Below are 22,917 nucleotides of genomic sequence, written 5' to 3' on the forward strand. Positions count from 1 at the left end.
TTCCAAAACAGCCAGGGCTACATAGAGAAACCCTGTCTCCAAAACCAAAACCAAAACCAAAACCAAAACAAGTTCTTGGTCTTAACCGTTGGGCCTACTTTCTAGTGTTGTCATTTGGGGTATTATGTCTAGTGAGCAGATACTGTTTCTGTCTGCCTAAGGAAAGGATTCTTTTCATTTTGCTTTGTATGAGACAGGATCTCACTATGAGGTCCAGTGAACCTGGAGGTTACCAGATAGACCAGGCTGGCCTCAAACTCATAGAGATCTGCCTGTTTCTGCCTCCTGAGTGCTGGGATTTGAAGGCATGAACCACAGTGCCCAGCATGAATTCTTGCAGTAAAGTGGAACCAGGATCACCACTATTAGCCAAGGCTGTGACAACTTGAAATTTTCTTCCATTCTGGTGAACTGATTGATGGTAGTTTGCCTAAAACAATAATCCAGCATTAATCCAGGCTTGTGGTTCCTAGATTCTTCCTAATACCCCGCAACTCCCGAGAATAACTGGTCATAAGAGATGCTTGTGATCGCCCGACATTCTGTCTTGTTTGTGAAACAGAGTCTTGCTGTGTTTCCCTGAAGGTGGATCTCCCTAGGTAGAGAGGAAGTTACCCTGTAACACACAGAGATCTACCTGCTTCTGCCTCTCAAGTGCAGGGGCTAAAGGTGTGCGCCACCTGACATCCCTTTCCACCTCCTACTCAACTCTGTAATCACTCCTGGCATTGGGAGCTTTTGACCCCCATCCCCTATTCCTTCTTTCACCCCCCAACCCCTACCACCGCTCCCATAACTACCTCTTCTCCGTAAGCAGGGAGCACTCTGGTTTTCCCACGTAGAGACCTCTACTGTAGAAGCTGCCCATTTCCCAGTCTGTCCTTTCTTCCTCTGACCTTTGGAGGCTCCTACAGGGGGTTAAGATGAGGGCATCTGATCCAAGAAAGAAGTGTCAAAGCTTAAAGACCGACTCTCTCACCCCAGAGAGCTTGCCCCATTCTTGGGATGCCATTTTGCCCCTCTCTGCTACGTGGGTTGAAAAACACTCAAAACCAGTTTGCATTCAGCTCTAGTTGCCCAGAAACCGCCTCTTTCTCTACCAGGTCCCAGTCATTGAGCTGAACCTGGACTCCAGCCGGGCAAGCTTGTGGGATTGGTTCCGACTGACTGGGACAGGGCTCGTTGCCCATCCGTTCCTGTCATTCCTGGTTGTCCAATCCCTCTCCTGGGAGGCAGCATTCTAGAGAGTTCTAAGCCTCCTCTCACTCTTTCACAAAGTCCCCACAGCGCAGCCTTTTTCTCTGCCACTCTGTCACCCAGACCCAACCCCTGCTCTTACACGGCCTCCCTGTCCTGCATTCATCCTCAGATCCAGCTACCTCCTCCCCCACCATTGCTACCCACCCCACTCCTAATTTAAAAAGGAACTCCCTGGTCTGGTCAGTAAGCTCAGCACCCACTCACACCCAAGGAGCCCAAGGAGCTTTAGCCTATGACTACCAGATTCCCGGAAGCCTCTGTTTTACCGTCCACTAACTGCCCTTATCCCATCCAGACAGACCACATACCAGATGTCTCCTACCGCCTTATTGTCCATCCAGTGGTCCCCAAACCTTACAGGATTCTATCCTTCCCGTCCTCTGCCCACCCCTCATTTCTCAGTTTTTTTCCCTTTTAGATTTATTTATTTTATGTATGTGAATACACTGTAGTTTTCTCTTCAGACACTCCAGAAGAGGGCGTCAGATCTCATTACAGATAGCTGTGAGCCACCATGTGGTTGCTGGGACTTGAACTCAGGACCTTTGGAAGAGCAGTCAGTGCTCTTAACCACTGAGCCATCTCTCCAGCCCCAGTCCTCAGTCCTTAATCTCAAAGATGCTTTCTCTACTGTTCTTCTTGGCTATTATTAGTATCACCATCATCATTGTTTTTAAAATGTTTCTTTTATGTGTGGGTACTACCTGTATACCTGGTACCTGAGGAGGTCGCACAAGTCAGCAGAGAATCCCCTGGAACTGGAGTCATGGAGGGTTGTGAGCCACCAAGTGGGAGCTGAAAACTGAACCAGGGTCTTCTCCAAGAGGAGCAAATGCTCTTAGCAGCTTTCTGGCGCCATCTTGGTCCTTCTTGTCAAGGCCTCTGTCCATTTACCTGGGCAGCCCTTGACACACCAAATGTCTACTCAGTGAACCTGGACAGTCTTTAACCCAGGGATTTCGAGATAGTGCTCCTATTTTTTAGGGAGCATCTTGTCCTGGCCTGCTGAGTCACAGTCTCACTCTGGTCCCTCAGATGACTGGTCCCTACAACACGTCTTCTGTCTTCACTCTTCTGGCTGTCCAGGGATCCTGAGTACCTCTCTGGGGCTCGCACAGCCTCTTCCCATGTCATGTATCTTGACCTGGTTCTAACCTTCTCTGCCCACGGCATACCTCAAAGTTGCCAATCTTTGGCTTCCAAGGCTTCCCTCCCCTGGAAGCTGAATGGTGTCTCTCTCCTGTGTGGGCCTAGCAGGTTGCTTTCGTATCTGGATCTCCAACTTTGGAGTCTTAGTAAATCTCTTTACCCTGCTGCTTGGGGTCCTCTCATGAAGCCTCTGGGCCCTCACCCCCCCCCCCATGCTCAGAGGCCCTCGTTACTGCCCTGGGGCATCCAGCCCTCTCCAAACTCTCATCCTTTCTGTATGTCTTTCCTCACGTAGCCAATGTTAGGAAGACTGTCCGTGTGGACAGGTAGATAGCCCAGGGCTGGCCCTCTTGCTTGAAAACCCTTGAGTGCCTTTTTTTTTTTAACATAGGAACTCCCAAATTTACCTCCTTGAGCTCATAAGTGATTCATCTCTCTCTCTCTCTCTCTCTCTCTCTCTCTCTCTCTGCTGTGTAGCCCTGTTTGTCCTGGAACTCGCTCTGTAGACCAGGCTGGCCTCCAGACCCTCCTACCTCTGCCTCCTGAGTACTGGGACAAAAGGCAATACTGTTTTTTGTTTGTTTGTTTTGTTTCGGGTTTTTTTTTTTTTTTTTTTTTTTTTTTTTTTTTTAGTTTGTCGAGACAGGGTTTCTCTGTGTAGCCCTGGCTGTCCTGGAATTCTCTCTGGAGACCAGGCTGGCCTTGAACTTAGAAATCCATCTGCCTCTGCCTCCCAAGTGCTGGGATTAAAGGCGTGCGCCACCACTGTCCAGCACAAAATCTTTTAATCACTTTCTTCCGATGCTGTAAAACTTTTATTTTATTTTTTATTTTATTTTTTTGCATGAGTGTTTCGCCAGCATGTATGTTTCTGGGTCATGCCCATGAAGTAGCCATGGGGTCCAGAAGGGGGCGCTAGATTCCCTGGAACTGGAGATACAGACAATTGTATGTAGCCACGTGGATGCTGGGACTCAAACCTGGATCCTCTAGAAGAACAGCCAGTACTCTTAATCACTGAGCCATTCTTCCAGCCCCCCCCCCAGCTGTAAAATTCTTAATTCTATAGACTTTAGCCTCACAGAGGACCCCCCACTCTTTGATCGATCCCCCCCACACCCCGACTTCTTGCTACACTCTTTTTTTTTTTTTTTTTGGTTTTTCAAGACAGGGTTTCTCTGTGTAGCCCTGGCTGTCCTGGAACTCACTCTGTAGACCAGGCTGGCCTTGAACTCAGAAATCCGCCTGCCTCTGCCTCCCAGAGTGCTGGGATTGCAGGCGTGCGCCACCACTGCCCGGCTTCTTGCTACATTCTTAAAGTCACCTGGCAAATAATGCAATTGCTGAGACCCTCTAACTGGTATATCGATAAGGGCTTTTTAAGGCTATGCCAATTGTCACAGGTGATGCCACCTTAGCGGTCCAGCCCCACCCCCACCCCACCCCTTACCCCACATCACCACCAAGCAGGCAGAACCCACTGCTCTCACCAGGGCCCTGGCACTACCATACCAAAAGGTTGGTGTCTCCACTGACTCCAAATCCACACACCAATCCTCCATTCTCACACCTGCCTTGAGCAAAAGAAGGGATCTCTCACGTCACAAAAGACACCTATAATTTTGCAAATGAATCTGCAGACTCAATCAGGCCGTTAGCTCGCCCAGCTGTATGTAGCTAACCCCCAAAGTAGCCTAAGGCTAAGGCTGGGGGGCGCGATAGAAGCCAAGGTAAATAATCTGTTGAGCTGCTACATCTAAGCTCAATCGTGGCTGCAGACCCTAACTCTAAGACTGACCCCCTGATGACCCTCCCCTCTTCGTACTTCAACTCTCCTAGGTCCGACCTCCACAAGTAAAACCTGCACAGCAACCGGGCGCCTCCCTGACTCTTTCCATCCCTCCCGGGAAGGCGGCTCTGGGCCTCCCGCCACGGTGGGCGCGGCTCCTGAAAAGCCATGGCTCGCCCTTGGGTTTTCTGTCTCCTCCTGGCCTCTTGCTCCACCGCCGCCTACTCTGACAGCTGGATGCCGCTGGTTAACCTCACCCAACGCCTCCTCCAGGAGGCTAACTCCTCCTTCTCTTCCAACTGCTGGGTCTGCTTATCCATGCAAACCCAGCGCTCCCTAGCCATGCCAGCCCCGCTCAGGACTTGGACAGAGACACCCATGAAACTTCGCATCATGTACTCGGCCCGGACCCTCTCCGGCCCTTACCCTATTACCGACCTCGAGAGACGCCTCCAGAATTTCCAGCCACTGACTCCTCACGACTCTTTCGTCGACCCCGACCGACGGGCCATTGCTTTTCTTCAGATGACCAGCGTGACAGGAATACTTCCGATCCTCTCTCGGATCACCTCGGTGAGATACCCCAATGACCAGGTCTACGAATCTGCCCAGCGCCCCATATGGGGATCACTCTCTACCCAGACGATCCTCATCACCCAAGCTCCTCTCTGCATATCCCGTTTCTTCAAGAATCCAAAACATGCCACCTTCGTGGGCAAACTCCCCGCCTCTCTTTGCAATCACACTTTTCAGCTTTCCCCCTCTGCCAACCACCAGTCCATAGACCTGTCCACCAGCTACGCCTCCGCCCCGCTGATGGCTATGCCGGGCTCGAAGTGGAGAAACCCCTTACGTTTTTCAGGACCCCCTTCCCTAAACTCAGGGAAGCCTTACCACTCCTGCCCGGTTGACGACATCCATTGTCACACCTTCCCCACCACCCCCTGGAGGTACTGTCCTTCCCTCCCGGTTAGCACCTGCTACAATCTCACCCTATTCGAGCCTGACAATGCCAGCCACCCCATGACCCTGTCTGTGGACACCACGTACTTCAAGATTAAACTCCAGGGACACAAAGACCCCTATCCGCTCTTTCAGTACCAGCCCCTCATGGGGGCAGCCCTCTCGGGACAATATTCCATCTGGGAGTATGAACCCACTGTTAAGGAAAACGGGGGTATCACTCCGAATATCTTGTCCCATCTTGTCTCCTTAACTTACTCGTTCTGTCTCAACTCCTCCGGCGTTTTCTTCCTCTGTGGAAACTCAACTTACGTCTGTCTCCCCGCCAATTGGTCAGGCGTCTGTACCCTTGTCTTCCAATACCCGGATATCGAACTCCTTCCTAACAACCAAACCATATCTGTGCCACTTTTTGCTACGGTTCCCTCCTCTGTCCCCGCCTCTCGCCGAAAGCGAGCCCTTCATCTCCTTCCTCTCCTCGCCGGCCTGGGCATTGCTTCCGCCCTCGGGTTAGGCATCGCCAGCATCACCACCTCAACCATGTATTTCCAACAGCTTTCCAAGGCTCTCTCCGACAGCCTAGACGAGATAGCCATGTCCATCATCAGCCTCCAAGACCAGATAGACTCGCTGGCGGGCGTCGTGCTCCAAAACCGCAGAGCTCTGGACCTCATTGTGGCTGAGAGAGGGGGCACCTGCCTCTTCCTCCAGGAAGAGTGCTGCTTCTACATAAACCAGTCCGGAGTAGTCCGGTATGCGGCCAGGAAACTTCAAGAAAGGGCATCGGAACTCGGCCCAAGCTCGACCTCTTGGATCCAGTGGCTGGGGCTTGGACCCTGGCTGCCCTCTTGGTTGACTGGCCTTCTAGGCCCCATTCTCTTTATCCTGCTACTGCTGGTTTTTGGGCCTTGTCTTCTTAATTGCCTGACTCATACAGTATCCCGGCGAATGAGTTCTTTCATTCACAACACCACCAAAGGGCGCGTGGACGAGATCCTTCTCCTTCGAGAGACCCAGTATAAGAGACTTCCCCAAGAGCCCCCGGAGGAGGGTGCCGTCTAGCAGGGAGGAGCCCCACGAACCGAAACCGACCCCCAGTCCGGCTCTATCTACTGATCATGTAGAAATGAACATCATCCCCGTTAGCCACAGCCTTGCCACATGGAAGAACTGATCAATTTTGTTTAAATGGCGGTAGTTTTCCCCCAAACCACAGTAATCGTTCTAGGTTTGTTTTTCTAGATGCCTGCCTGCCACTTCTGGCCCCCTGACAATAGCTGGCCATCGGAGATGTTTAATGATGTTCACCTACACACTGTGTCTGGACTCAGGACTTTTTGATCACTTCCGGCAACAGAAGCTTTTTTGAGCCCCACCCCCAATCCCTCCTACTTCCGCATCCCAGTCTGTTAGCGGACTGCGAGCTTTCTGGCTTCCCGATCTGGAGACCTCCCCTCCGGTCCCAAGGTTTTTCTTGGATTAAACCGGTCCCATCTAGAAGCTGCCTATGAACTTGTTGGTCTTTCCCCCTCTTGGGCTTCGCAGCAACCACACTGGGGGCTTCTGAACCAGAGGAACTTGTCTGGATGCGGTTCCAGAGACAAGGATCAGCCTTGAATGCAGTCAAATGAGCAAAACAAGACTCCTCTAGAAAGCTAAATCTACTTCATTTACAAGGAGCTCTCTTATTCCGAGAGTGGGTTGTGGTATTACCTCAGGCCTCCTGACCTTCGGGTGAGAGGGGAGAATGTCCCCCACAGGCTCCAATGAGGAATACTGAGTCCCGCCCCCCAGTAGGCGGAGTCTTTCCCGGAGGTTTAGGGGGTGTGGCCTTGTTGGAGGAGGTGTGCCTCTGGAGGGGTGAGCTTTGAGAACTTAAAGGGGAAGGCCTCTTTGAGTTCACTATCTCTGCCCTGCGCTTACTGGCTTACTGTTCAAGATGTGAGCCTTCTGCTTCCGCTTCTGCTTTGTCGGCCGTTTGCTGCATGCTTTGCCCGCTGTTACAGACTCGCCTCCCCAGCACCGTAAAACAAATAAACCCTCCTGCTATATGTTGCTTTGGTCATGATGTTTTATTTTGTTGGATTTGGTTTTTTTTTCCCGAGACAGGGTTTCTCTGTATAGCCCCCCACACCCCGACTTCTTGCTACATTTTTTTTTTTTTTTTTTTTTTTTTTGGTTTTTCAAGACAGGGTTTCTCTGTGTAGCCCTGGCTGTCCTGGAACTCACTCTGTAGACCAGGCTGGCCTTGAACTCAGAAATCCGCCTGCCTCTGCCTCCCAGAGTGCTGGGATTACAGGCATGCGCCACCACCGCCTGGCTTGGTCATGATGTTTTATCACAGCAATCAACAAGTAACACAGAAAGCAACAGCACGGATATTGAATCCAGAATTCTTTTTTTTTTTTTAAAGTAAAATGTCCAGGCTGGACTTAAACTCACAGTGGTGCTCCTGCCTCAGCTTCTTGAGTAGCGAGACCACAGGAATGCATCACCACACTTATCTCTAGCTTTTATTTATTTATTTTTATTTATTTATTAGTTAAAGTTATTGATGACAGACATTCCATTTGTCTCTGCTGCTGTGTTTTGGGAGGGAATAGAAGGACCTTAACGGCCTTTACAGGGCTGGAGATGTCCCTTCACGGTTAAGAATGTTTGTTTGCCTGAGTTTGGTTGCTGGGTTGCCCACAGGGCCTGTAACTCGGCTCCAGGGAATCCTGATCGCTTTTCTGACTCAGAGAAAACTGCACTTAGGTGTGTACACGTACACATAATTAAAAATAAATCTTTAAACAGATGACCCTTTAGGCTTGGTACTGTTCTTAGGACAGGGCTGGAGGAAGAAGCCGGCGTAAGACCCCCTGTCCCCAGGCAGAGAGCTCACAGAGACCTTGAGTATGACGCTCCGCGCCTGTCATTCCAGCACTCTGAGGCCCGAGGCTGCAGGCTGGAGAGTTTGAGGTCAGCCTGGGCTACATAAATGAGATCTTATCTCACAAAGCTGAAACTATGCAGTTTTATTTACAGGGGGGTGCCTCTCAGGAAACCCAGGAAAAAAAAAAAAGCTCCCAGGACCTCAGAAGCCCAGGTCGGGTCAGCAGATAGCCGGCAGAGCCCTGTGGCCTCATGATGACGTCAGCTTCCCTTCCTCCGTCAGCAGTGCCAACCAGAAGCTTGGCTCCCTCCTGGGCAGGAAGAATTCCGGACCAGCCAAGTCCATGGGTCTGGAAGCAGCCGGGTGGTGGCCAGCTCAGCAGACGTCTCCATGGTGACGCCACGCCCACCCGGATGTAGCGGGCTCTGCTGTGAGGCCAGGCTATGCAGAAGCTACAGGATTCATCCAAGCAAGAATTTCCACACAAGGACATGACTGTTTCTCATGTCCTTCCAATCTCCATGGCAACAGCTTCTACTTACTTACTTACTTACGTACTTAGAGACAGGGTTTCACTGTGTAGCTCCAACTGTCCTGAAACTCATTATGTAGACCAGGCTGGCCTTGAACTCACAGAGATCCTCCTGCATCTGCTTCCCAAGTGCTGGCTCCCTGTAGCACTACGCTTAGCTTAAAACAGCAACTCAGAGACTGAAAAAGGATTCTTCCACCAAAGAACTGGAGGTGACAGCTGGAAAGATGGTTAGCAGTGCTTGCTGTTCTTGGCCAGAGTACCTGAGCTCAGTTCCCAGCACCCACGTGAGGAGGATGGATTGTTACAATCACCTGTAAGTCCAGTTCCAGGGGAATTCTAAACCCTCCTTTGGCCTTGGGAGGTGCCCCCCACTCAAGTGCACATACCTACACAAATGCACACAGATAGACTTAATTAAAATAATATCATCCATGTCAGACATGGTGGTGTGTGCCTTTAACTCCCAGCATTGGGGAGGCAGAGGCAGTTTGTGTCATGAGTTCGAGGCCAGTCTGGTATATATAGTGGGTTCTAGGCCGGCCAGGGCTACATAATAATAGTAATAATGATGATGATAACATAAATCAGCTACTGGGGACGCCTTTTGTTTTTGTTTGTTTGTTTTGTTTTGTTTTGTTTGTTTTTTGAGACAGGGTTTCTCTGTGTAGTCCTGGCTGTCCTGGAACTCACTCTGTAGACCAGGCTGGCCTTGAACTCAGAAATCCGCCTGCCTCTGCCTCCCAAGTGCTGGGATTAAAGGCGTGAGCCACCACCGCCCGGCCTACTGGGGACGCCTTTAATCCCAGCACTCAGGAGGCAGAGGCAGGCAGATCTCTGAGTTTGAGGCCAGTTTAGTTTACAGAGTGAGTTCCAGAACAACCAGGACGATACAGAGAAACCCAGTGTGGAAAAACGAATCAGAACAAAACACCAGAAAACAAACAAACAAAAATCCTCAGAAAGATGGTTGGGGGAGAACCCAGAGCCAAAGCTCTTGCTTAGCTAGCATTCCAGAAGTCTTGATTCCATTCCTGTCTCCACACACACAGAGTATCAAAATTATGGGCTAGGACCAGGCATGATGGCGCATGACTGGAATCTCAGCACTGGAAAGTCAAAAAGAGAAGTAGATTTTGAGTACTAGACCAGGGAGTCTAGTCAGCACTGGGTACCTTAGACTCTGTCTCAAAAATAAATATAAAGAGGGGTTGGGGATGTAGCTCACGGACAAAATTCCCCAGTGAAATCAGGGGCGTGGTTAGGATATGAAGTACCTGCTAGAAATCCTTCAGAAAGGGAAGGTTTTATCTTTCCTCAGCTAGAACTAGTGTGCCAACAGCTAGGGCCAAAGGTCAGTCACCCTCGGAGGTCCTGCCCAGGAGCGGCCGGGTGGGCGCTGATTCCAATAGCCCAAAGCTATTGGTTAGCAGGGAGATTCTAACTGGGGGTCCACCTGGGGGCGTGTCAGTTGGGGGTTCCTTCCGTCTACCCTCTGAGGGCACAACCAGGATGCTCAGGTGCCTCCCATGGCGACTTGTGACCTGGACAAGTCCTTGTGCCTTTCCCCCTTGAAAACTCATGTAGCCTGGGCTGTCCTCCAACTTATGTATCCAAAGCTGGCCTTGAACTCAGGACCTTTCTTCCTCATCTACAACCTGGATTCCTTGCAGACGTCACCACACCTGTCTCATGCCGTGTTGGGGGAAAAGCTGAACCGTGTGCACGTGTAGGTACGTGCATGTGTATGTGAAGGTGCCCCCAAAGTCAAGAAGAGAACATCAGATCCCCGGGAGCTGGAGCTACAGGTAGTTGTGGGTGCTGGGAACTGAGCTCATGTCTTCTGCAAGAGCAGTATACCTTCTTTTGCTTTTGAGACAGGGTTTCACTGTATGCTCTTGGCTGGCATGGAAGGCCAGGCTAGCCTCAAGCTACAGAGTGCTGCCCCCAGCTTGCTGAGATTAGAGGCAAGGACCACCACACCCAGCTGAAATATTTGCCCTTAACTACTGGGCCATCTCACCAGCTCTTATCTATCCTTCCTTCCTTCCTAAAGATTTATTTATTTTTATTTATGTGAGTACACTGTCTTTGTCTTCAGACACACCAGAAGTGGGCATTAGATCCCATTACAGATGGTTGTGAGCCACCATGTGGTTGCTGGGAATTGAACTCAGGACCTTAGGAAGGGTAGTCAGTGCTCTTAACCGCTGAGTTGTCTCTCCAGTCCTCACCCTTTCTTTCTAAGACACACATCAAAAGGGTTTCCAGACAGAGAACTGTGGTTGATGGTTAAGGTGCAAATTTAACCCTTTTATCTCTGGTATTAATTTTCCTTCTTTTTGAGACTATGTAGCCCTGGCTGGCCTGGAATTCTCTATGTAGACCAGGCTCGGCTTAAACTGATAAAGATCTGTTTGTTACAGCATCTCAAGTGCTGGGATTAAAGGCAGATGCTACCATGCCCAACGATTTAATTTTTCTGTTGGTAGAGATGGAGGCAAGGGCTTCAGTAATGCTAAGCAGATGCTCTATCACTGAGCCACGCCCCAGCCCCTCTCAGGGGGATTCTAGGCAGGGGCTCTACCATCGAGCCACGCCCTCAGCCCCCTCCCTGGGGGATTCTAGGCAGAGGCTCTACCACTGAGCCACGCCCCCAGCCCCTCCCTGGGGGATTCTAGACAGGGGTTCTACCACTGAGCCACGCCCCCAGCCCCTCCCTGGGGGATTCCAGGCAGGGGCTCTACCACTGAGCCACGCCCCCAGCCCCCTCACTGGGGGATTCTAGGCAGGGGCTCTACCACTGAGCCACGCCCCAAGCCCCTCACTGGGGTTATCCTCTAAAGCCAGGACCCAACCCAACAGGTGGATCCGTTCCAGTCTGCCATGATTTGGGTCCTATTTCAACACCGAAGCTGTCCACCTAGCTACATAAAACTTGCTCTTTCTCTTTGTATAGCGTCCACTCCTGAGGAGTTGGCTCTCTTCACTGTAGAGTTCCTCTGGGCTGGCCTACTGCTGGCATCGATGCACAGCTACCCTTTTGTTCTGATGAATTAAAACACCCTGCCTCCTTTAAAGATGGGGAAACTGAGGTCAAGAGGTTAACGTACCACCATGCTGAGTGAGACTTAAAGGGTTTTTGTTTGTTTTGAGGCAGGGTCTCAGTAAGGAGCTCCGCTCCTCCTCCGGATGAGCTTGCCTAGTGTCAGGTGGTACCAGAGTGTCTTCGGGTGACACTTCCGAAGCTCTCTGGTCATTCGCATTATTTCCCCCTCCTGGCCTCTTTGAACACAGTCCCTAAGACAACTCTTGCACGAAGTCTTCCAGATCCCAGCCCCGCCCCCTCCCTTCCCAAGCGTCTGTCTCCTAATATGGAACATTCACGTAAGCAATGCATGGTTGAAACAGAAACTGGAACACACAGAAATGCCTAGGGCTGAAGGGCGTGTGAGTGAAATCTATTCCCTAAATTCAAGTCAGCTATAGGTGGTCTAGGTGGGGAGGACGAGGTTCCGAAGACTTCTCCGCCCGCCCGCTCCTTAGTTTTTGCGCGTCACTCTTGCCTGAGAACCCAGAGACCACGATTGTGGGCGCCGCCCCCAACCTCCTCCTGGCCCCCTCCGTTTTCCCTGGCCCCGCCTTCCCGCGCCCGCCCTTACGCCGGCCCCTTTTGTTCGCTCTCCGGCCGCTGAGCTTTCCTGGCGCTCGGCATCTCTCGGCTGGGCTCGGCTCTCCTTGGCAGGGCTCCACGGGGCTCCGCTCCGCTCGGCTTCTCTCGCCTCCGCCCTGTTGGGCTCGGATCTTCCCGGCTCGGGCCCCGCTCGGCTCGGCTCCGCTCGGCTCGACTCGGCTCGGCTCCGCCTCGGGGCGCGCAGGCAGCGGCCCGGCTTACGGGATCGGCCCCTCCCTCTAGCTCCTTCTGGCCGTAGATCCTGTGCGAGGCCCCGACTCGGAGCGCCTCCGGAGACCCGGTTAGGGTAGCGGCGTGAGGGGACCGGCGCAGCATCCTTGTTCCCGGGACGCGCGGACCAAGAGGAGGCGAGAGGTGTTGGATCCTGGTCGCGGCTGGAGCTCCAAGGTAGGCGCCGCTCTGGGGACGCGCGCGATGGGGGCGCGCGGGCAACAAAGGACGCAGAGTCGCGGGGGGCGGCGGCACCCTATCCTGGAAAGAAAAGGGGGTGCTCTCGCCAAGCCATTGTCGCCGCGTGGACAAGGACAGCGGGCAGGGTCGCCGCCGCTGGTGGGCGTGGGCGGGGTGAACCTCAACTTCCTTAACCCAGACCGCTGCTGGGGTTGGGGGCGCCCCTGGATTGAACGTCCAGATGGTGCGCACATCCATAGACTGGCATTCGGGTGTGTTTGTTGGCGTCCTCTTCCCAAGAGCGGATCCAGGACAAGCTGCAGAGCTCTTGGGGAAGGCTCTCTCAGGCTCTGTGGGGGAACAGCGTGGTGGGCGCGGCCATCAACCCTCGTCTCCAGACCTGGCATCTGGGATGAAACACCGAGGCCCCCGCCCCGCCACCTGGGGTCGCCCGGTTGGTGCCCTTAGCAAAACTTGATTGGAAATAGGCTAAGGGGGAGGCCCAGGCAGGGTGGCTTTCCGCAGGGGTGTTCCCCCCCCCCCAAAGCTGGCGCTGGTAGCTGGTGAGGCAGCAGATTTTTTCCCTTCCCCCAGGGAGGGGCAGTGGCGATGCAGGATGCAGGGCTGAGCCTCCAGGGCTAGCCAGCGTGGATTCCTCAGGCGGGGCCTGTGTGTTTGTCCGGGGACTCATTGGGCTTTGCCACGCGTGCCTCCTGCCGATCCTGGCCCTAGCCTGGAAAGGTCATTGCAGAGGAACACCTTAGGGGTAGAGGAACCACAACCCAGGAATGCATGCACCCAGCCTCTGAGATCCTGCTCCTGTCTTCTGGACTACAAATGGGCAGGGGCCTGGAGGGTTGAGGAACTAGGCAGGGAATTGGCCTTAATCTTGAAGGGTGTCCCGACCGAGGACAGTGGGGGTGGGGCTGGCCTAGGGCTGTGCTCTGAGGAGGTAGAGAGAACCACGTGGGGCCACCTTCCCTTTGCTGTGAGCCAGAGGCCTCCTCCCAATCGGTTGTAAATGTAAACAATGAGCCCTTCATTCATAAGGTCGCTGTCACCTGGACTGGCACCACCAGGGGCGGGCAGGTACACAGAACCGGAGCTACCCTGCCCGGCTCAGCCCAGCCCAGCCTAACCTGATGCCCAGCAAGTGGAGAGGCACAGCTGGAGGCTGGGGCAGACCCTAAAAGCAGACCCCGAGACCAGTGCCCTACCCAAGGCTGCTTTTTACCTAGGCGACGGCTCCCACAAGAGAACTTCCGGACAAGAGGTATTCTGGCTTGGATGGGCAGAGAAAGATTTAGGTTACTGGGGCGTGAAGTTCAAGGCAGAGCCTGTTTGCCAGTTCCTTCCTGCATACACTAGGTGCCCACTTAGCATGGGACCTATGGGTTTCAGCAGTGCTTGAAAAGGTAGTTTGTGGGGGCGAGGCTCCAGGAGGAGGAGGGTGGGAATAGAGGAGCCCCAGCCAATGGCAGAAGAGTCTTAGAGGAGTGCACACAGATGCACGCTCTTCTAACCCAGGCACTCAGGTGGGAAGTGCGTACTCAGAGCCCCCAAATTCCCAGCCAGAACACATCCCAAGGAGCAGGGGTTTAGATGTTGGGAGTTTGACATCATGGGTTCAGATTCTTGCTCTGCTACTTGAATCTCTGTGTGGCTTTGGACAAGATATCATACCCTCCCGACTCTTGTTTCCTCATCAGTAAAATGGGAGTACTTCGGGGATCTGCCTTTCAGGGCTTTTGAGAAAACCATGTGCCCTAGGACAGAGGTTTTGTGACACTTACTTGTATATTTGGTGGCATGGGGAATTGAACAGCCGACCTCATGGCTTCTCTAGCTGAGCCACGCCCCCAGCCCCTCCCTGGGGGATTCTAGGCTGGGGCTCTACCACTGAGCCACGCCCCCAGCCCCTCCCTGGGGGATTCTAGGCTGGGGCTCTACCACTGAGCCACGCCCCCAGCTCCTCACTGGGGGATTCTAGGCAGGGGCTCTACCAAGGAGCTACCTTCCCGGTTGATTGATTGATTGATTGATTGATTGATTTATTTTTGCTACAGGAAGTGGCTCTCAGCCTGAGGCAGGGGACTTATCCCCTGCTCTGGCTGCCCATTACCTTCACACAGCCTAGCCTCTTAACCCCACCCCAAGGCCTGCTCTTTTCTCCCTTCCTGCTTCCTGCTTTCCTTGATTGATAGCAAAGCCATTGTCCTCTTATCCCTAAGTCTTCCTTGTCCGCACCTGGAAGCCTGGCTCAGTGTGGTTTCCAGTGCCTGTCTGGTCAGTAAGTGCTCAGTTGGCCTCGCCTTCTCTGCCTCTGCTCTGTGCCCAGAGGAGAGACCCCGCACTTGTCACCCAGGAGCTCTTGGCAGGATTTATGCCTTTCCACGGGTTTTTTGTTTGTTTGTTTGTTTGTTTGTTTTTAAAAAACACCTATTAGGTGCTTACTCTGGGCCAGGAATGTTTGGTCCTAACTCCCCCCACTCCCTTTTGAGACAGGGTTTCACTATGTAGCCCTAGTCGGCTTTGGAACTTATTGTGTAGCCCAGGCTGGCCTTGAACTCACAGATACCTGTTTGCTTAGTGTTGGGACTAACAACATATGCCACCCTGTCCAGTGGTTCTGACATAGTAAATAAATATATTCGTTTATTGGGGTTTTTTTTTTGCATTATTTTTAAGACTTATCTTTGTGTGTGCCTGTGGGGCTGTCTGGCGTGTGTGTGTGTGTGTGTGTGTGTGTGTGTGTGTGTGTGTGTACAGCATGGAGAGTATGGCATTGTGAGGCACTTGCTGTGGATGCTGGAAGAGAATCCGGGTCCCCGTCTCCCCCCCCCCCCCCAGCTCTCGCTCCAGCCCTTGCTTCATTCGTTGCAGAGTCTCCTGTACCTTACACTCATACAGCCCTGGCCTTGAACTTCTGCTCTTCCAGCCCACATTTCCCAGCAGCTAGGGTGACAGGTGTGTGCTACCCCTCCAGGTTTATGTGGTGTTAGGGATAGACTTGGGGTTAGGCGGGCACTGCACCAACTGGACAAACCGCAGTACTTTCTCTGCTTTTGTTTTGTTTGTTTGTTTTTTAGACAAGGTCTCCTTGTAGCCCCGGCTGGTCTTCCTGCCTCTACCACCTCTGGAGTTCTGGGATAACAGGTAGACACACACCACTGTGTGCTTTGTCCATGCATTGGTTAAGTACTTACTGTGTGCCTTAAGGGGTGCACCATCTTCTGCAAAGTCAAGGTCTGTTTCTCTAAAGCATAATTACAGTTGTACTCGCTGCTGCCGACTCCGCAGTACAAAGTCTAATCACTGTCTGCCCTTTGGAACCCACACAATTGCCTGGGCCTTGCATTCCATGCGGCTGGTTCCTCTCCCTCTCCCTTTCCCTGTCCCTTCTCCCTCCCTCCCCTCCCCTTCCCTCCCCTTCCCTCCCCTTTCCCTTCCCTCTCTCTCCCCTTCTCCCTCTCTGTCTTCCTCTTCCTCTCCCCCTCTCCCTCTCTCTCCTTCTCCCCCTCCCTCTCCTTTTCCCTTGTCCCCTCCCCTCCCCTCCCTTCTCCCTCTCCTTCCTTCTATCTCTCGCTCCTCTCCGTCTTCTCCTTCCCGCTCATCAGCTGGCCAGATTCTCTATGCCCCCACCATGGTCACCTCAGTTCTCTTTGTAAGCTGTAAGTAGCCCAGCTGTCATGAAAGGGACACAGAATTAGAAGAGGGCCCCCTTTGGTACCCTGTTGTTGAGAGTTCTGTTGTTTAGAGACAGATCTCACATAGCCCAGGCTGGCGTCAAACCTGCCGCAGTACTGGAGGCTAGTCTCAACTTCTGATTGTCCTTTCTGAGTCCTAGGATTGCCGATGTGTGATTCCACAGTTAGCATGAGTGTGTGCATGTGTATGACATACGTGCATGCGTGCATGCATGCGTGCGGGCGTGTATGCAAGCCTCTGGGTGGACATGAGCGTGTAGAGGCTAGAGGTTAGCTCTGTCTTCCTCAGTCACTGTCTTCTGCTGTTTTATTCTGCGTTGGGTGTGGATGGGTGTGTACATGCTTGGGTGCATGGAAGTCAGAGGACAACTTGCTGGGATCCATTTTCTGTTTCTGTCATGTGGATACATGGGATTAAAGTCAGATAACCAGATTTAGTGGCAAGCCCCTTTACCCACTAAACCGTCTTGCTGGCCCTTCACCTTATTTTTTGGGACAGGGTATCTCACTTAACCCAGACCTCACTGGTTCAATGAGACCAGCTAACTATCGAGCCCCAGGGCGGCTCCTGCCTCCATCTCTCCAGTGCTGCAGTCACAGGCACGCGCTGCCTTTGGTGTGGGTGGTGGGATCTGAACTCTAGTCTTCATGTATGGCAAGCAATTTCCTGAGGGACCCATCTCTGCAGCCCCACTCTGCCTCGTCTTCTTTGTCCTGGGGAATCAGAGCCTCGCTCAGTTAAGTAAAGGGAGACTTCGGTTACATTTATTTATTTTCTTAAATGTAGTTATGGTGTGTGTGCATGCATGGGAGCGCGAGTGCATGTGCACGTGCATGTGTGCGCGCATGCGTTTCCACATACTATGGTCTGCTTGTGAAGGTCATGGAACAACTTTTGGGAATTGTTTCTCTTTTGACTATGTGGACACCAGGGACTGAACTGAGTTCATCAGGCTCGATGGCCAATACTTTCCCCTCTGAGCCATCTCACAGCCCTGCTGGACCCAAAGGGACGTTTCAGGGTAGGAGAAATAAGTCTTAGTCACTGAAGAATTGCAGGGAGCCCGGGCCACCTGGACCGGGAAGCTGGCTGGCGGCCACCCCTTCTGTTTCTTTCTGGATGTTGGTTTCATTTTCTCTACCCCAATCTCGCCTCTCACTTCTTGACTCAAGAGTGTGACCTGGCCCAGGGTGTCGGCTGTAAATGCTGGTTCCAGCTCCTGTTCATAGACCCCCCTCCAGGTGGTATCTCCCTTGATCCCGGGTTGCCAGAGAGACAAAATAAGGGTGCTACCCCCATCTGCTTAGTTGGTGGTAAACTGGGGCTGGGAACAGTATGATCTGTCAGGCAAATTTTTGGTACATGAAGTTGTGTGTGTGTGTGTGTGTGTGTGTGTGTGTGTGTGTAGACAACTGGGCGTGGCTATGTATAGGAGCTGGTGGTCTGTCTGATGGAGGAGGCAGAGCCGGGGACACTTTACCATTCTGGCACTAGATACTATATGATGCTCCTGTCCTTAACACTGTGGCTTAGCCTCAAGGAACGTAAGGATGTGACCTTCTTGTAAACTCTCTGTCCTGACTCAGGTTGAGGGAAGACCCTCTAAGATCTGGCAACTGGAGGCGGGTGGGTCTGGGTCCAGCACCCTGTGTTTTCTGAGGTCCCAGAGCCTCCCTCCCTTGATCCTTCCTGCCTGGTTTTCACAGTGAAACACGAACTGTAATTGATGCCTTCAGAAATTGATGCCTAGAAAGGTTAATGAGCTGCTGTCTTCTGAGCGGGATGCAGAAGAGGCCGGGAGGAATCATTAACCAGACATAAATACAGGGCTCTGTGCTCTCTCTCCTGCCTTACCCTTGTCTCTTCCCTGGAGGCTCACAGACTCAGGCAGGTGCTCTACAGCTGACCCACACTTCCTATGCTAGAGGATTCTAGGGAGGCACCTGGCACTGTTCCGTGCCCCAACCCTCTCTCTGGGGGATTCGAGGTACGTGCTCTACCACTGAAACTCACCTCCAGTCCAGAAGAGGGTCATTTCATTGTGTTTTTGCCTGCGTGTGTGTCTGTGTGAGGGTGTCAGGTCACTTGCAGCCGGATTGCAGACAGTTGTCAACTGCCGTGTGGGGGCTGGGAATTGAACTCTGGTCCTCTGGAAGAGCAGTCAGTGCTCTTAACCTCTGAGCCAGTTCTCCACCCACTAATAGAATTTATTTTCCTCTTATGTATATGGATGTTTTGCCTGCGTGCATGCCTGTGCACTAGATTTATGAAGTACCCATGGAGGCCACAAGAGGGCGTCAAATTCCCTGAAATTGTAGTTAACCTCGCGAGCTGCCGTGTCTACGCTGAGAATTGAGCCCAGGTCTTCTGGAAGAGCAGACAGTGCTCTTAACCACTGAGACATCTCTCCAGTTTCTTTTTGTTGTTTGTTTGTGCTGTTTTGTTTTGTTTTGAAACAAGGTCTCGCCTCACGCAGGCTGGTCTCAAGCCCTCTGTGTAATGGAGGACGCACTTGATCTCTTGATCCACCTACCAGTTTGCAGGCATTTACCCGCCTGTGAGACCAAGCCTGTGTGGTCCTGGGGGTGGAACCCAGGACTCTGTGTAGGTTAAGAAAGGACTCTTCCAGTGTCCTCCCACCCCCACCCCAGTTCACCCCCCAACCCCCGATTCCAGGGCTCTTGAACGGAGCTGTTAAATTTGCAGTTTTGAGCCACCTGCCTGGTGCTGTCCTAGGTCCTGAGATGCAGACCGGGAATAACGATTTGCAAACGCTGCATCCGCCCCTCTGCTCTCCCTGAGACGTGGGAGCAGGCATTCCAGGGCACTGGCTACCCACGTTGGAGACAACCTGGGCATGAGTAAGACCATACATGCGTGTGGTGGGTGCTTGGCGCGCAGCCTCCGTTGGTAGCCAGGGTGGGGCTGCAACAGTAGATAGTACCGATCTGGATGTCTTCCCGGTGACGTCTGAGCCGTTTTGTGTCTCTCTTCCATTCTTCCCACCTACTTTACTATCACTGGGTTTTAGTTTCAGATGTGTGGGCGGTGCCCTTGACCTGCATTCCTGGCAAGTTCCCCTTTCTCCTGGCTGCCCCATCTTAGTCCTCCCTTTGTCTGGCTGGAGTCTTTCATGCTATTCCAGGGCCAGACCCCAGCATCCGCACCGCTTCCTTCCTGTCCCTCGCCTGCTCGGGACACTGCCAGAATGGGAGAGGATCCGGGATGTTCACATAGACGCCTGCTGCAGGGACGTGAGGCACATTAGAAGGTCCTCACTGTCTGCGCAGTACCCCTGTGCCACACTGCGGCCTCTCCTGCCCTCAGGGGAAGTCAGAGCCTTGGAGGAGACACACATGACACAGATGCACAGGCCACAGGTCCGTCGTGCACAGCCGGACAGTCTGATGGCACCAGATCCAGAACCCAGGGAATTACCTGTGGCTTAGCCATTTAGTCTGTAACTGTAATCACAGTTAGATAGAAACAGATATTTTAGATAGAATAGTTTTGTCCGTGTGTGTGTGTGTGTGTGTGTGTGTGATATGTACATGTTTGTGAGAATGTGTGGATGTGTGTGCCTATGGAGACCAGAAGTAGACCTTTAGGAATCTCTTTCCACCTTTTAAAAAATATTATTACATTTATTGGACCTAAAGCATTAGATCAGCAGTTAGACAATTTGAAGCTCTTGCTGAGGACCCAATTTCAGTACCCAGCACCAATATGGCGGTTCTCAATCATCCATTCCTCCAGTGCCAGGCTCGGGGGAGCCAATACCCTGTTGTCTAAGTGCACTGGACACACATGTGATACACATACATACTTAGTTACATACGTGCACACAGGTGAAACTCTTACATGAAATACAATGTTTACCTATTTATATTTATTAGTATATCTAAGTTTAAAAAGCCATTTGCTATTATTTTGGTTTTGTTGAGAAGAGTCCATGATCTTTTTTAAAATGTATTTTTATCTTGTGTCTCTTGGTGTTTTGCCTGCACAGACATCTGTGTGAGGGCGTCAGAAACTGTGGAATTGGAGTTGCAGACAGGTGTGAACTGCCAGGTGGGTGCTGGGATTTGAACCTGAGCTCTTGGAAGAGCAGCTGGTGCTCTTAACTGCTGAACCATCTCTCCAGCTTAGTTTTAACTAAAAAAAAAATATTATGACTACATGCATGTGTGATCATGCATGGTGTGCGTGCATGTGTGTACTGGCATGTGTGAGTGTGTGTACATACCATAATGTACCTTTGGAGATCCGAGGACTTGCTTCTCTCCTTCCACCTTTGCAGGGGTTCTGGAAATTGAACTCAGGACACCAGGTTTACACAACAAATGCATTTACTCCCGGAACTTTTTGGGGGGGGGGATTTGTTTTTGTTTTGTTTTGTTTTGTTTTTTTTTCGAGACAGGGTTTCTCTGTATAGCCCTGGCTGTCCTGGAACTCACTCCTTAGACCAGGCTGGCCTCGAACTCAGAAATCTGCTTGCCTCTGCCTCCCAGAGTGCTGGGATTATAGGCGTGCGCCACCACTGCCCAGCCTTCTTGGAACTATCTTACTGGCCGGCCAGGCTGTTCAAAACAAAACAAGCGGGGCAGTGGTGGCGCACGCCTTTAGTCTCAGCACTCAGGAAGCAAAGGCAGGTGGATTTCTGAGTTCGAGGCCAGCCTGGTCTATGTAGTGAGTTCCAGGACAGCCAGGGCTACACAGAGAAACCCTGTCTCGAAAACAAAACGAAATAAAACTCCCCCAAGCCAAACTGTTTAGCTGTATTCCTGCCATTGCAGCACTGGAGAGTCTGAGGCAGGGGGATATACAGTCCAAAGCCAGCCTGGGCTACATAGCAGAGCTCCGTTTCCAAATAAAGAACCAAAAAGTCCATTTTATACTGACCTTACATACAGACGCCCACAAGGAAGCCCGATAATCCTAGCACTCGGGAGGCGGAGCCAGGAAGGATCTTGAGGTCAGACAGTCAGTCAGTGACATCAACTTACTCTGGGCTACGTGAAACAGTGTCTCAAAAAAAAAAAAAAAAAAAAGTAGACTGGAGAGATGGCTCAGTGGTTAGAGCACTGGCTACTCTTCCAGAGGACCTGGGTTCAATTCCCAGCAACCACACAGTGGCTTACAACTATCTGTACCTAGTTCTAGGGGATCTGGCACCTGCACACAGACATGCATGCAGGCAAAACACCAATGCACATAAAATAAAATAAAATAAAATAAAATAAGTAATAAAAAACAAAACAGGGGTGGTGGTACATGCCTTTTATCCCAGCACTGGGGAGGCAGATTTTTTTTTCTTTTTGGAGGCTAACCTGATCTACGTGAGTTTCAGGAGAGCCAGGGCAACCTAAAGAGACCCTGTCTCACAAAACAAAAGCAACCAATCAGAATAAACAGCAAGCCGGGCGGTGGTGGTGCACACGCCTTTAATCCCAGCACTTGAGAGGCAGAGGCAGGCGGATTTCTGAGTCCGTGGTGGCCAGCCTGGTCTACAGAGTGAGTTCTAGGACAGCCAGGGCTATACAGAGAAACCCTGTCTTGAAGACAAACAAACAACAAACAAACAAACCAAAATAAACACCAAAGCTGGCGGTTGATTGGGGGCTGTTTGCTGTTGGTCTGCCGCCGTTCTGCTCAGCTGCTGTGGGTAGTTAGGTCTTCCCAGCCTCATCTGCCCACCCTGAAGTGACGTCTCCATAGGGTTTGGATGCTGCCACACCTGGCCTTGGGGGCTCTCTCTGAGCCTCCCGCTGGTCTCTGCTGCTGTCCCTGTCAGCATGGTGGTCAGACTTCTTGGCACTATCCCGGGGGTCCTCAGACCCCGAGCAGGTTCCTTCTCTCCGTCCTGGCAGTGCAGCTGTGCAAGGCTTGGGCCTGGCTGTTCCCAGCATCGTGCTGACCATGGTGACCAGAGGAGAGAGAGGGGAGGCGGGTGGGGACAGGGACCCGGGCAGATGGACTCCTTCTCTCCCATTTCCCCAGGGCCTGAGGCACATCTACTTGAGAGCTTGGGCTTTGGTTTTTGCCTGGAAGTTGGCAAGACACACAGGGAGGGACCAGTCCCAGCCTCAGCCTTGGCTTGTCTTTGGCTGGGAGGTCATGGACTCAGGTGACCTCTTGGTGACCCACAGCAAGTTGCCTGTGTTCCCCGACCCTCAGCCCAAAGCAGTTCAAATGGTGTCCTGGGCCCTTAATCTCAGCACTGGACACAAAGAGGCAGGAGGATGGGAAGTTTGAGACTAACTTGCGCTGCATATCAAATATGGAAAAGAGGGCGTGCAAGCTGGCTCAGCAGGTAAGGGGCTTGTGGCCAAGCCCAATGACCTGAGTTCGACCCCTGGAGACCTCTGGAAGGAGAGAAATGATGAAATGACCCCCCTCAAGTTGGCACCCTTCGTGCATGGGCATGCATGTAACCCTTCCCCCCCCCAATAAATATTTTTATTTTAAATTAGAAGCTGGACCTGTCTAGTGTCAGTAGTGGTTAGCACCCTTATCACGGGACTATCTCCTGGCAGACACGTCCAGCGGTTGGC

At 52.1% G+C, this 22,917-nt stretch overlaps 2 protein-coding genes across 3 annotated transcripts in view; both read left to right on the forward strand.

Moving 5' to 3' along the window:
- The first annotated feature begins 4,366 nt into the window (after positions 1-4,366).
- Positions 4,367-6,223, forward strand: LOC127672498 (syncytin-A). Its single transcript, XM_052167635.1, has one exon. The coding sequence runs from the start codon at positions 4,367-4,369 to the stop codon at positions 6,221-6,223; it is 1,857 nt and encodes a 618-aa protein (XP_052023595.1).
- A 6,330-nt stretch (positions 6,224-12,553) lies between these two features.
- Clip2 (CAP-Gly domain containing linker protein 2) overlaps positions 12,554-22,917 on the forward strand; it is a 56,400-nt gene continuing 46,036 nt past the window's right edge. For both annotated transcript variants that reach the window (XM_052168099.1, XM_052168100.1), the window contains exon 1: positions 12,554-12,652. The gene's annotated coding sequence lies outside the window, so the exon portion shown is untranslated. The remainder of the gene's footprint in view (positions 12,653-22,917) is intronic.

Source organism: Apodemus sylvaticus, chromosome 22 (genome assembly GCF_947179515.1).
Source record: "Apodemus sylvaticus chromosome 22, mApoSyl1.1, whole genome shotgun sequence".
NCBI lineage: Eukaryota > Metazoa > Chordata > Mammalia > Rodentia > Muridae > Apodemus > Apodemus sylvaticus.